The 13,986-nt window shown below is 33.0% G+C and overlaps 2 protein-coding genes across 2 annotated transcripts; both read left to right on the forward strand.

Moving 5' to 3' along the window:
* The first annotated feature begins 1,040 nt into the window (after positions 1 to 1,040).
* Positions 1,041 to 2,168, forward strand: LOC135133601 (flexible cuticle protein 12-like). The gene is made up of 3 exons (XM_064062052.1): positions 1,041 to 1,144; positions 1,199 to 1,317; positions 1,859 to 2,168. Exons 1-3 carry the CDS (start codon positions 1,136 to 1,138, stop codon positions 2,043 to 2,045), a joined length of 315 nt encoding a protein of 104 aa, XP_063918122.1. The 5' UTR covers positions 1,041 to 1,135; the 3' UTR covers positions 2,046 to 2,168.
* A 6,619-nt stretch (positions 2,169 to 8,787) lies between these two features.
* On the forward strand, positions 8,788 to 9,366 carry LOC135133652 (endocuticle structural glycoprotein SgAbd-5-like). Its single transcript, XM_064062109.1, has 3 exons — positions 8,788 to 8,868; positions 8,919 to 9,034; positions 9,087 to 9,366. The coding sequence occupies exons 1-3, from the start codon at positions 8,863 to 8,865 to the stop codon at positions 9,271 to 9,273; spliced, it is 309 nt and encodes a 102-aa protein (XP_063918179.1). The 5' UTR covers positions 8,788 to 8,862; the 3' UTR covers positions 9,274 to 9,366.
* The last annotated feature ends 4,620 nt before the right edge of the window (positions 9,367 to 13,986 follow it).

The following is a 13,986-nucleotide window of genomic DNA, read 5'->3' on the forward strand; positions in this document are numbered from 1 at the left end:
GAAATATAGAAGTCGTAGGCCGTCAAAGTTTTTTTTCCGGGTTTCACTATATTCCATTAATTTACTGCTTGAAATTAATCGAACTTTCTTTATACAAAATAATTTTGGAAAAAAAAACTAAAGTTTTGGAAATTTTGCTATATTCTGAGAAATACGATTTATGTTTCTAAAACATTATAACTAAATACAATAAGATTAAAATCAAGAGCAAAAACAACAATGGTACAGCTACAACAGAGGCACGGTTACGCTTCTGTTGTAGTAGCAGGAAGAGCAGCAGCGAGAGCAACAGAAACAACAACCGTGAGGCAAAACTATTTTAGCCCTAGGGCGAAAACTGTGACATTTCAGCAACTGTCGGGATTCACAAAATGTCAGCGTGGGTTCTAAAAAAAATTGTTTATTAGCAAAATTTACGATTACAAAATATTGGTCCACTCAGGAAACTATTTCGATATTACTTTTATGAATTCTAGCTCCTAAACATTATTAATAAAATAATAAACACCGTTTCGTACTTGTTGCAACTATTAAGAAACACCCGAGTTATTTTACGACCCGTCAAAAAATTTGTACCACGCTCGTAATTAAGTCCGCAAAAATGCAATCAAAACACGGACATCCTCCAATCCTCTCGCCAACACAGCTTAATTAACCCGACTTAAACCAATTAAAATAATTAACCGCCAAATTCGGATAATCCTCGCGCCGCTCAAGGTGATCCGCAACATCTCAATCGTCAAAACTCTTCTCCCTCGCAATTGACAAACAACACAAAAGGTCACCAAGAGCACACTCCGAGTACTTGCGAATGCCAGCGTTCGCTAATTATTCATCCATTACTCCTAGCATCCGAAGAAATTCTTCGCGAGTCACTCGTCGTGAGAACAAAACTCGTCTTCGCCGGGCCGAATCCAACGACGAACCTCCGGATGAGCCTCCGTCGTTGCATAAAAACGCCATGAATCTTTTGAAACTAGTCCGTAAAGGTGAACTGGCCATTTCAAATTATGGGATGGTTTGGTAAAAATAATGTGAAGGATGCCACCTGAAGGGGGGAGATTTTCGCAAGTTTTTCGAAACTATATAAATCGAGCGCTAGCCATCCCTAAATTAGTCTCAGTCTTCATCAAACATGAAAGTGGTTAGTCGCAGAGTTAAGCCGCCGCTACAGTGTTAATCGTCATTGTTCTTTCAGATCGTTGTCGTCGCCGCCCTTTTGGCCGTAGCCTTAGCCAGGCCGCAGAACCGCGATGCGGACGCTCAGATCGTTCGGGCGGATACGGATAACATCGGCGTCGGAGGATACAAATATAGGTTAGGTTTCGATTTTTTAGCGCCAAAAACGTCAATAATTGCGAGCTACCGCGAAATTCACCGATTTTTAATTCTACTGTACACTTTGACACGGTAATTACGGTTCCTGTTTCGACAAGGCGGCAAATTCAAGCCTACTTCGATAGATCGTAGTGTGCGCAATTTTGTTTGTTTTAATATGTCACTACAATTCGTATTTTTCAACTATTTTCCAAAATTTTTCAAAATCCGAACCTAAATTGTTGTATATTAGTTATAATAACAATATAATTTTAAAACGTAGGTTATCCTTCACAGATGATTAATGCATAGAACAATTTTGTTTGTTTTAAAATGTCACCGAATTTCGTATTCTTTAAACATTTTCCAAAATTTTTCAAAATCCGAACCTAAATTATTGATAATTTAAGAGGATTAATGAATAGTTGTTATAAAAACAAACAGTAGCTAATTATCCAGTACTTAGCCCACCTAGTAGCCACAATTGTGACGAAAACTGGCCTCAAATCCCCAATTTTGTCACTGAAGATGTCTTTTTCAGTTACGAAACCAGTAACGGCATTTCCTCTGATGAGCAAGGCGAGGTGAAGAACGAAGGCCGTGAGGACGAAAGCATCGCCGTCCGTGGACAATTCAGCTTCGTGGGCCCCGATGGTGTCACCTACACTGTGCAATACATCGCTGACGAGAACGGTTTCCAGCCACAAGGCGCCCACATACCCCAGTAATACGGCCCTGATTTTCAGTACTGTTAAGTTTTGTACAGCAATACCATCACAATGATATTTAAGTACTGTTGACATTCAACAATTTGTAAAAATTGCTTTATAAATATACGTATTGGTTATTTATTTGGTATTGTTTCTCATAACCTACTTGGGTTGATGGTTGTGCCATCGCTGGTTCGTCCTTGAACTTTGCGTGTACCAATCGAATAATTAAGTGGCCGGGTTATGAATAGAGGGTGTTCTTCACGGATCTTGAATTGTGTCAGGAATTTCCTCATTGGCACCAAACCGGTGGCAAAGGTTACGGTGACAGCGTGGCGAAAAGGAGATGGGTTCGGAGTGGGGGGATGGGAAGTTGGGTATATATGGTTGGTGTTGTGGTTTTGGATACGTAGTTAATTGGATGGTTGACGTCAATTCCAACAAGTTAGCAACTTTGTCATCGAAATTTAAAAAATGAGAAAATAAAACCTGCTTCCGTCTGTTTGTCTGTTTTTTGGGGGTTTTAAGAGAGTAATTTTAAACTACTGTTAAGTTTACAAAGCAATTTACACTTTGTCAATAGTTAATTGGACTATATTTGTTCGTCGCCTCCAAAAAGTCGATGACGTCATCAAACATGCAGCATAGCATGCTTCAATATATCTATCTATCTTATTTTTAAGAAATGTTTACTTTTTGGAACGTTTTTGGAAATTATTTTTATATTTTTCGGAGATGTTACAAACATGATTACAGATCCATTATTTGAGAGATACTACAAAAGTGTCTTTGGAATTTTAATCTAGAAAAAATTGTTTTTTTTTTAATAGAGTTTGAAGAGGATTCACGTATAAACTAGTTTTCGTTTGAAAATTATTATTACGTTTTATGGAATGTATTGGAATTTTGTAGATTTTTTGGAATTGTTTGGAAATTTTGGGAATTTATTGGTATTTTTTGGATTTTTTTATTTATTTTTTTTTCGAATTTTTTGCAAACTATTTTTATTTGACTAAGTAATTCATCACTATTAGTTGAACCATTAAGTATTTTGTGAAGAAATATTAGGCTGGCTACGTTTCTTCTACTCACTACAGATTTTTCATTCAGAATATTTAGGAGAACTTTTTGATGACAGCGTAATTCGGGATAATTTGAAAAGTACAAAATGCAAAATCCCACCAATTTTTAACGAAATTTTCTAAATTTCACCAAGTACATTTTTCCGAGCCGCAGAAGTTGCTACCGCTTCCATTTCTTCGAGAACTCCAATGGTTTTTCTAGAATCGTCCTTTGAAACATTCAAAAATAAGCAAAATACCCCAATTTTCAACATAATTTTCGAAATTTTACTAAATACATTTTCTTAAAGATTTAGGACCGCAGAAGACATATCCACTTTCATTTCTTCGATAACTCCAATGGTTCTTTCAGAATCGTCTTTTGAAATATTTAAAAATATGCAAAATCCGCCCAATTTTCGACCAATTTTCAACAAGATTTTCCAAATTTGACTAAATACATTTTCTTGTAGATTTCGGACCGCAGAAGTCATATCCGCTTTCATTTCTTCGATAACTCCAATGGTTTTTCCAGAATCGTCCTTTGAAACATTCAAAAATAAACAAAATACCCCAATTTTCACCAAAATTTTTGAAATTTCACTAAGTATATTTTCTTGTTGATTTCGGACCGCAGAAGTCATATCCGCTCTCACCTTTTCAATAACTCAAATGGTTCTTCCAGAATCGACTTTTGAAATGTATAAAAATATGCAAAATCCGCAAAATTTCGACCAATTTTTATCAAAATTTTCGAAATTTCAATAAATACATTTTCTTGTAGAGTTAGGGACGCAGAAGTCATATCCGCTTACATTTCGTCCATAACTCCAATGGTTTACTAGAATCGACCTTTGAAACATTCAAAAATATGCCAAATAACCCAATTTTCGACCAATTTTCAACAAAATTTTCGAAATTTCACTAAATACATTTTCTTGTAGATTTCGGGCCGTAGAAGTCATATCCGCTTTCATTCCTTCGATAACTCAAATGGTTCTTACAGAATCGTCCTTTGAAACTTTCAAAAATATGCAAAATAACACAATTTTCCACCAATTTTCAACAAAATTTTCGAATTATTACTAAATATATTTTCTTGTAGATTTCGGACTGCAGAGGTCACATCCGCTTTCATTTCTTCGATAACTCCAATAGTTCTTCCAGAATCGTCGTTTGAAATATATAAAAATATACAAAATCCGCCCAATTTTCGGCCGATCTTCAACAAAATTTTCGAAATTTGACTAAATTTATTTTCTTGTGGATTTACGACCGCAGAAGTCATACCCGCTTTCATTTCTTCGATAACTCAAATGGTTTTTCCTGAGTCGTCCTTTGAAACATTAAAAAATATTCAAAATCCGCCCAATTTTCGACCAATTTTCAACAAAATTTTCGAAATTTCACTAAATATATTTTCTCGTATATTTCGGGCCGTAGAGGTCATATCCGCTTTCATTTCTTCGATAACTCCAATGGTTCTTCCAGAATCGTCCTTTGAAACATTAAAAAATAAGCAAAATACCCCAAATTTCGACAAATTTTTAATAAAATCTTCGAAATTTTACTAAATACATTTTCTTGTAGATTTCGGGCCGTAGAAGTCATATCCACTTTCATTCCTTCGATAACTCAAATTGTTCTGACAGAATCGTCCTTTGAAACTTTCAAAAATATGCAAAATAACACAATTTTCCACAAATTTTCAACAAAATTTTCGAAATTTTACTAAATATATTTTCTTGTAGATTTCGGACCGCAGAGGTCACATCCGCTTTCATTTCTTCGATAACTCCAATAGTTCTTCCAGAATCGTCGTTTGAAATATATAAAAATATACAAAATCCGCCCAATTTTCGGCCGATCTTCAACAAAATTTTCGAAATTTGACTAAATTCATTTTCTTGTAGATTTGGGCTCGTCGAAGTCATATACGCTTTTATTTCTTCGATAACTCCAACGGTTTTTCCAGAATCGTCCTCTGAAACATTCAAAAATAAGCAAAATACTCCACATTTCGATCAATTTTCAACAAAATTTTCGAAATTTTACTAAATACATTTTCTTGTAGATTTCGGGCCGCAGAAGTCATATCCGCTGTCATTTCTTTGATAACTTTAACGGTTTTTCAAGAATCGTCGTTTGAAACATTCAAAAATAAGCAAAATCCGCCCAATTTTCAACCAATTTTCAACAAAATTTTCGAAATTTCACTAAATACATTTTCTTGTAGATTTCGGGCCCCAGAGGTCATATCCGCTTTCATTTCTTCGATAGCTCCAATGGTTTTTCCAGAATCGTCCTTTGAAACATTCAAAAATTAACAAAAGACCCCAATTTTCAACAAAATTTTCGAAATTTCACTATATACATTTTCATGTAGATTTCGGGACGTAGAAGTCAATTCCGCTTTCATTTCTTCGATAACTCCAATGGTTCTTCCAGAATCGTTCTTTGAAACATTCAAAAATATGCACAATACCCCAAATTTCGACCAATTTTCAATAAAATTTTCGAAATTTCACTAAATACATTTTCTTGTAGATTTTGGGCCGCAGAAGTCATGTCCGCTTTCATTTCTTCGATAACTCCAATGGTTTTTCCAGAATCGTCCTTTGAAATATATAAAAATATGCAAAATCCGCCCAATTTTCCACCAATTTTCACCACAATTTTCGAAATTTTATTAAATACATTTTCTTGTAGATTTCCGGCCGCAAAAACCATATCCGTTTTCATTTCTTCGATGACTCCAACGGTTTTCCCAGAATCGTCCTTTGAAACATTCAAAAATAAGCAAAAGATCCCAATTTTCGACCAATTTTCAAAAAAATTTTCGAAATTTGAGTAAGTTCATTTTCGTGTAGATTTAGGAACGCAGAAGTCATATCCGCTTTCATTTCTTCGATAACTCCGATGGTTTTTTCAGAATCGTCTTTTGAAACATTCAAAAATATGCAAAATACCCCAATTTTCAACAAAATTTTCGAAATTTCACTATATACAATTTCTTGTAGGTTTCGGGACGTAGAAGTCATATCCGCTTTCATTTCTTCGATAACTCCAATGGTTCTTCCAAAATCGTTCTTTGAATTCAAAAATATGCACAATACCCCAAATTTCGACCAATTTTCAACAAAATTTTCGAAATTTCACTAAATACATTTTCTTGTAGATTTTGGGCCGCAGAAATCATATGCGCTTTCATTTCTTCGATAACTCAAATGGTTTTTCCAGAATCGTCCTTTGAAACATTCAAAAATATGCAAAATCCGCCCAATTTTCGACCAGTTTTCAACAAAATTTTCGAAATTTCACTAAATATATTTTCTCGGATATTTCGGGCCGCAGAAATCATATCCACTTTCATTTCTTCGATAACTCCAATGGTTTTTCCAGAATCGTCCTTTGAAATATTCAAAAATATGCAAAATCCGAACAAGTTTCGACCAATTTTCAACAAAATTTTCGAAATTTCACTAAATACATTTTCTTCTAGGTTTCGGGCCGCACAAGTCATACCCGCTTTCATTTCATCTATAACTCTAATGGTTTTTCCAGAATCGTCCTTTGAAACATTCAAAAATATCCAAAATATCTCTAATTTTCGACCAATTTTCACCAAAATATTCGAAATTTCACTAAATACATTTTCTTGTAGATTTCCGGCCGCAAAAACCATATCCGTTTTCATTTCTTCGATGACTCCAACGGTTTTCCCAGAATCGTCCTTTGAAACATTCAAAAATAAGCAAAAGATCCCAATTTTCGACCAATTTTCAAAAAAATTTTCGAAATTTGAGTAAGTTCATTTTCTTCTAGATTTCGGGCCACAGAAGTCATATCCGCTTTCATTTCTTCGATAACTATAATGGTTTTTCCAGAATCGTGCTTTGAAACATTCAAAAATATGCAAAATCCGCCCTAGTTTCGACCAATTTTCAAAAAAATTTTCGAAATTTTACTAAATATATTTTTTTGTTGATTTCGAGCTCTTGAACTCAAATCCGGCTTGGGTTTTTTGATACCTGCAACCGCTTTTCCAGAATCGACTGTTAAAATTTCGAAATTTTTGAAATTTTCAAAAATTTGCATTTCCCAGTGATTTTTGCGAAAATGTTGCTTCGTGATCATCAATATGCTATATTTTTGGAATCAGCGTGTCGAGATCTACGTCCTTGAATTTTTCATAATTTTTAGACAACTTTTTTAAAATTGAAATTTTTTAATGGTCCCCCCCCCTTCTTCAAATTTCGCAAAAATTTTGACATTTTTGAAACTCAACTAAATACATTTCCTTGTAGATTTCGAGCTCAATAACTCAAATCCGGCTTCGGTGTTTTGATACCTGCAACCGTTTTTCCAAAATCGATCGTTGAAATTTCGAAATTTTTGAAATTTTCAAAAATTCGCATTTTGCAGCGATTTTTCGGAAAATGTTGATTCGTGAGCATCAACATACTATATTTTTGGAATCAGCGTGTCGATATCTACGTCCTTGAATGTTTTCAAAATTTTTAGACAACTTTTTTAAAACTGAAATTTTTCAATGGTCCCCACTTCTTCAAATTTCCCAAAAATTTTGACATTTTCGAAACTCAACTAAATACATTTTCTTGTAGATTTCGAGCTCTAGAACTCAAATCCGGCTTCGGTTTTTTAATTCCTGCAACCGTTTTTCCAGAATCGACCGTTGAAATTTCGAAATTTTTGAAATTTTCAAAAATTCGCATTTTGCAGCGATTTTTCGGAAAAGGTTGATTCGTAAGCATCAACATACTATATTTTTGGAATCAGCGTGTCGAGATCTACGTCCTTGAATTTTTTCAAAATTTTTAGACAACTTTTTTAAAATTGAAATTTTTAATGGTCTTCAAATTTCGCATAAATTTTGACATTTTCGAAACTCAACTAAATACATTTTCTTGTAGATTTCGAGCTCTAGAACTCAAATCCGGCTTCGGTTTTTTGATACCTGCAACCGTTTTTCCAGAATCGTCCTTTGAAATATATATAAATTTGCAAGATACGCCCAATTACTATATATTTTGAATCAAATTTAATAATTTTTTCAAACTGGATATATTCCTTGCGCACCTGTTAAGTACTGATTGACTTATAAATTTCTTAAAAAAGTTTTATGTGCTTTTGCTTTTATATACCTTACAAAGAACATTTATGAACACTCACACGAACCCGAACTTTGAAAAACCACCATAAACAAGTTGTTAATTTATTTAAAATGGTAATAAATTCGTCACTTGCTTAATCGCCGCAACGCCAATAAAATGAGACACGTCAACAACAAACCCAAAAAGACCTCCGCAAGTCCGCAATCTATCTTAATCAGCTCATCGAGCTCCAAATCCACCATTTACCATTTCGTCTCTCCAACCCAAAAAATAATCAATCACACCCATCGCCTAAATTACGCAAGCCCATTAATTAATCCCCAATAAAACACCTCATCTCCGACCTCTTCACCGCCAACAATGCCGTCCTTATCACTTGCTTCATTCACCACGTCCCAGAAAAATCGCATGACATAACACGGCTTGAACTGACGTCTGAATCCCAGCGATACCTTGCGCATCGCCAACAATTTCGCAGTTGCACAAAAACGCAGCGAATCTTTAGAAATTAATAATTCCGAAAGGTGAAATGTGAAGGATGATTCTCCTCCGATAATAGTGGGGTTTTTTCAGGAGGTTTTTATATATAGTATAAATCAAAGCCTCTCGGTGCCCATATTAGTCCAGCAGCTGCCAATCATGAAGGTGGTTAGTACTGAGAGATGAAGCCACGTTTCGCTAATTCTGTGTTTCAGGTCGCCGTGTTCTTCGTCTTGGTGGCGGTGGCGGCCGCCGCCCCCCAGCAGGGCCGCGACGCCCAGATCCTGAAGTTCGAGAACGAAAACATCGGCGTCGATGGATACAGATTCAGGTACCACGAATTTTTGAAAAATTTTTACCTTTTTTGAAAAATTTTTTTGTAGCTACGAGACCAGCGACCCCATCTCGAGGAACGAAGTCGGGGAATTGAGGAACCCGGGGACTGACAACGAGGCCATCAGCGTCCAGGGGGAGTACAGCTACGTGGGACCCGACGGAAAGACTCACACGGTGACGTTCGTAGCCGATGAGAACGGGTTCCGGCCCCAAACCAAGACTGCCCGCAAATAGTTTACTTGCGAATTTTTGTAAATTATTTAGTTTCTTCTTGCACCTGTATTTAAGAGCACTTTTTGTATCTTGCGAATAGATGAATCGAGTTAAGTCGCTTTGTTTGATTTGATGACACTCAACCCACTTAGATTTGTTGCTAAATGTTGTGCATTGAAGAAATTGCATTGTAGGCGCATCTGCACTTACACTTCTTAAATGTCACTTATTGTTGAGTTGCGTCATGAGTTTATGGGGAACGATGAACCAAGTAAAGTTTATTCAACTTGAGGCAAATTAAGAGGTTCTAACGAAGTTGCATAATAGGCCGGAGAAAAGCCGAATTACTTTCTTCAATGAAGAGTGATTTGATTGTTAGATTCTTGTGAAGAATGGTCAAAGGTTCATTCTTGCGAAATTTCAAATTATGTGTAGCGTAGAGGCGATTAACGAAAAATATTCAAAAGTCGTAAAAAAGAGGAAGCTGGTGGGTCCGGTGAAGAATCGCACAAGGTTCAAATGTTAAACTTTTATTGTAATTTATATAATTCCTTTGACTAATTTATGTTATAAAAGAGCCATAGATTATGCGGTGCTTTTAAATATTTTTTAAATGCTAATTGAACGGTCTTTGTGCAAAGGTTTCAGACAATTAATGTTAAGAAGGAGCTAGAAATCAGGAACACATTTTCTTAATGTCAGTTATTATGTGAAGAATAAAGATTGGTGTCACCAAGCGTTTTTGCTTTATAAAAGTACTAATCATACGATTGTAAAAAACTACCCAAAGTCTTCAAAAATATTTTGGTGATGTTCACCAGTAAACGACTTTCTCTTCAATTTTAACGTCCAGGCTAACAAATTTAACAAACAAAGAGAATTTTGCGTCACAAAAAAAGTGTACTCTAGACGATGATGTTAGCTTGAATTCTTCCCATCATTGGATTGTGTACATTAAACCTTAGACCTTTTTGTATCTACCTTAATAGTGAAATTATTTATGAGAGGTCACTATGGATAATAATTGTACACGGAATGTATAGGTTTTTTTTTCTTTTCATGGTTCTATGGGTTCTTCATGAACTTTCTTCATTCATTCTATTCTAGATGCCTTGGCCATCTAGTTCTTTTAGTAGGTTGTCAATGTTAGTAATTCTAATTAGTAATCTACAGTTTTTTTTTTTTATTTTTTGAACATATTTTTTTATTTTTCTTGATTATACAAATATTTATACGGAGAAAGCAATACAAAAAAAAAACATCAAAAGCAGTCATGGCTTTTTGAAGGTTTATCTTTCATCGTTACTGTCGCATTTTAAAACTTTATTGATTTCGTGTTTAATTTTAAACTAAAACATTTAAATTCAGGTCAGGTCAGGTCAAGTCAGACGAAAATTCTATCAAAGATATTCATCGCTGCTTTTGATCAAGTTTTTTAATGTTTTTTCCTTAATTTTTTTAATTTTAATTTACGAGGTTCAAAGTTTACGAAAACAAAAAAATTATTTTTATTAAATCTTTTTGAAAAATATTTGTAAAAATAAATGTTTCTTCATTGCTAATACGAGCATTCTCCATTCAAATAGAATAGATTGTACATTTCTTGGAAAATTTTTGGAAACTATTTTCTCATTTTCCTAAATTATTTGGGAACCGCAGCGAGAATCATTTTAAATTGTCCATTCTCCATATGAATAAAAACCTCTTATAATATTAACTTCTACAATAAACAATATTGGATTTTATCATTTTTCTAAAATATTTGAGGAGGTATCACAAAAATTACTCCAGATTAGTAATCTGTTTTTTTTTTTCGAAAAAAATTATTTTATTTAAATGATTTATTATGATTAATTATTTTTTTTTAAATTTCCAAAAAATAGTGGGAAAAATACGTCGAAAAAAGCCCACAAAAATTTGACAAAAAAAAAACGACAAAAAACATCGCAAAAATTGCGGAAAATAGTACAGGAATACGAAAAAAAGTAATGAAAATGCTAAAAAAAATATACAAAAAAGGGCATAAAAGATGAAAAAAGTCAACAAAAGAAGGTCGACAAAAGAGCGAAAGAAATGTTATAAAAAGCGGAGAAAAGCGCATCCAAAAAAGCCATAAAAATTTCCAAAAAAAGACAACAAAGATTACTACAAAAGAAGCGCTAACAAGAATGTTGAAAAAAGATCAAAAAAAGACGACTAATAAATTTTGGGTTTTCTCATTTTTTTAAATATCTGAGTATCAAATATCATAAAAATTACTCCAGGTTAGTAATCTATTTTTGTTTTCGAAAAGAACCAGCTTTTACACGTTTTTAGTAAATTTTTGGATTTTTTTTTTCATTTTTACCAGTTATTAAGGAGTTATGAAAGGAAGAAAAGTTAGTAAAATACTAAAACAAAAGACGACAAAAAAGTCTTAAAAAATGGGAATTAAAAATAACTTTAAAAGAAAGGCAACAAAAATGTGAACACAAAAAGGACTAAAATTAAGAGCCGACGAACAAAGTGGCACTAAAAAGTGCAAAAAAAGGCGGAAAAAAGTACGACTAAAAACGGCAACAATAAATGATACAAAAAAAATGCTTCAAAAAAATAAGAAATATGCTACAAAAAGGATTCAAAAAAGAAATAAAAAACAACAAAATAAGGGCAACAAAAAAGCGAAAGAAAGGCTATAAAAAAGCGGATAAAGACGCGTCCAAAAGAGACCACAAAAATTTCGAAAAATGAGACAAAAATTGCTAATAATGTTAAAAAGAAAGGGTCAAAAAAGACGATTAACAAATTTTGGATTTTTTTAGTTTTTAAAAATATCTGAGAAAGTATAAAAATTACTCCAGCTTTTACACGTTTTTAGTAAAAGTTTCGATTTTTGTCTTCAATTTTTTCAGTTATTAGAGAGTTATGAAAGGAAGACAACAAAAAAAAGTTACGAAAATACTACAAAAAGGACAAAGTCTAAAAAATGGGAATAAAAAGAACCTTAAAAGAAAAATACCAAAAAGTGACTAATAAAAAGCCGACAAACAAAACGACACCAAAATTGGAAAAATTGACAAAAAATAACAAAAAATTACTAAAGAAAAAACGACGAACAAAGCGACACGAAAAAGACAGTGTGAAAAAATACGACGAAAAAAGCAACAAAAAATGTGCCAAAAAAATGAGACAAAAAAAACATCGACACGACAAAAAGTAATAAAAAAAGCAAAAAAAATGGAAAAAGTTAACAAAACAGGTCCAAAAAAAACACGACAAAAATTGCCACAAAAGAACCGTTAACAGGAATGTTAAAAAATGGTCAAAAAACGACAACTAACAAATTTTGGATTTTTTTATTTTTGTAAAATATCTGAGGAGGTATCACAAAAATGACTCCAGATTCGTAATCTGTTTTCGAAAAGAAAAAAACAACTTTTACACGTTTTCAGTAAATTTTGGGTTTTTTTTTCATTTTTCTCAGTTATTAGAAAGTTATGAAAGGAAGACAAAAAAAATTACGAACATACTACAAAAAAAGGACAATATGAAAAGTCTAAAAAAAATGGGAATAAAAATGAACGTTAAAAGAAAGGCAAGAAAAAAATGTGAACCAAAACAAAAAACAGTCGATAAATAAAACCACACCAAAAGGTGCAAAAAAGCGTAAAAAAATGCGGCAAAAGAACAAAAATCGTGACAAAAACTCGCAACAATTCCGAAAATAAATATAAAGGAAGACGACAAAAAGGTGATAAGAATGTCACAAAGAATGATATAAACAAGACAAAAAAAGACGTAACAAAAAAGCATCAAAAAACGCCACAGAAAATAGCAAAAACTCGAGAAAAAAACAAAAAATAATCAAATAAGTGACAAAATCCTACAAATATCGATTAAAAAATCCACAAAAATGGGTCAAAACAGTAACAAAAAGGGACAAAAAAATTTGCAAAAAGGGCGAATAACATGACAAAAAAACACAAGAAAAAAGAAGTAACAAAAGAAGGTCATACAAATCTATAAAAACAGTCAATAACCAAAGGGATAAAAATAACATGACAAAAAACTTCACAAAAAATGCGATTCAAATTAAAAAAAATGAAAATTTTTTGCAAAATTAAAAAAAATATTTTCTCATTTTTCGAATTTATTTGAGGAACTGCAAAAAAATTAATTCAAATTCATCTTTCTCCATAAAACCCTGTTATAATATGAACTTCTACAAAAATTTGTTGGATTTTTTCATTTTTCTGAAATATCTGAGCAGATATCACAAAAATTACTCCATATTTTTTTCATTTGTTTGGATATTCTTCATCATTTTTCTTAATTATTGGTGAGCAATGAATAAAGACAACAAAAAAGTTACAAAAACATGTACAACAAAAAAAACTCGAGAAGAAAACTGTAAAAAAATCGGAATCACAAAGAACGTTGAAAGAAAGGCAACAAAAAAATGTGGAAAAATGGACAGAAAAAAAGACACGACAAACAAAATTACAATAAAATCGGATAAAAAGACGAAAAGTAATTAAAAAAGTGACAAAATGAGACAAAAAAGGACAATAAAAAAGTCCATAAAAAATGTGTCAAATCAGTCCACAAAAAATGCGTGAAAAAAGTGAGAAATATGGCCAGGACTTGCTAAGATAAGATTGATTTTGGCGAAGGACATACCCTCTAAGAAAATAGGGGGCGGGTGGGCGGGGCCAGTACTTGGTAAAATAAGACTGATTTTGGCAAATAAAATAT

The sequence above is a fragment of the Zophobas morio genome, unplaced genomic scaffold, assembly GCF_036711695.1.
Source record: "Zophobas morio isolate AGI-343-1 ecotype UQ-CSIRO unplaced genomic scaffold, CSIRO_AGI_Zmor_V1 ptg000022l, whole genome shotgun sequence".
NCBI classification, from domain to species: domain Eukaryota; kingdom Metazoa; phylum Arthropoda; class Insecta; order Coleoptera; family Tenebrionidae; genus Zophobas; species Zophobas morio.

What these genes read in the sequence shown, in the direction of transcription:
- LOC135133601 (XM_064062052.1), top strand. An exon ending in GTCGGAGGATACAAATATAG is followed by an intron (nt 1,318 to 1,858) that starts GTTAGGTTTCGA and finishes TGTCTTTTTCAG; the next exon opens with TTACGAAACCAGTAACGGCA.
- LOC135133652 (XM_064062109.1), top strand. An exon ending in GTCGATGGATACAGATTCAG is followed by an intron (nt 9,035 to 9,086) that starts GTACCACGAATT and finishes ATTTTTTTGTAG; the next exon opens with CTACGAGACCAGCGACCCCA.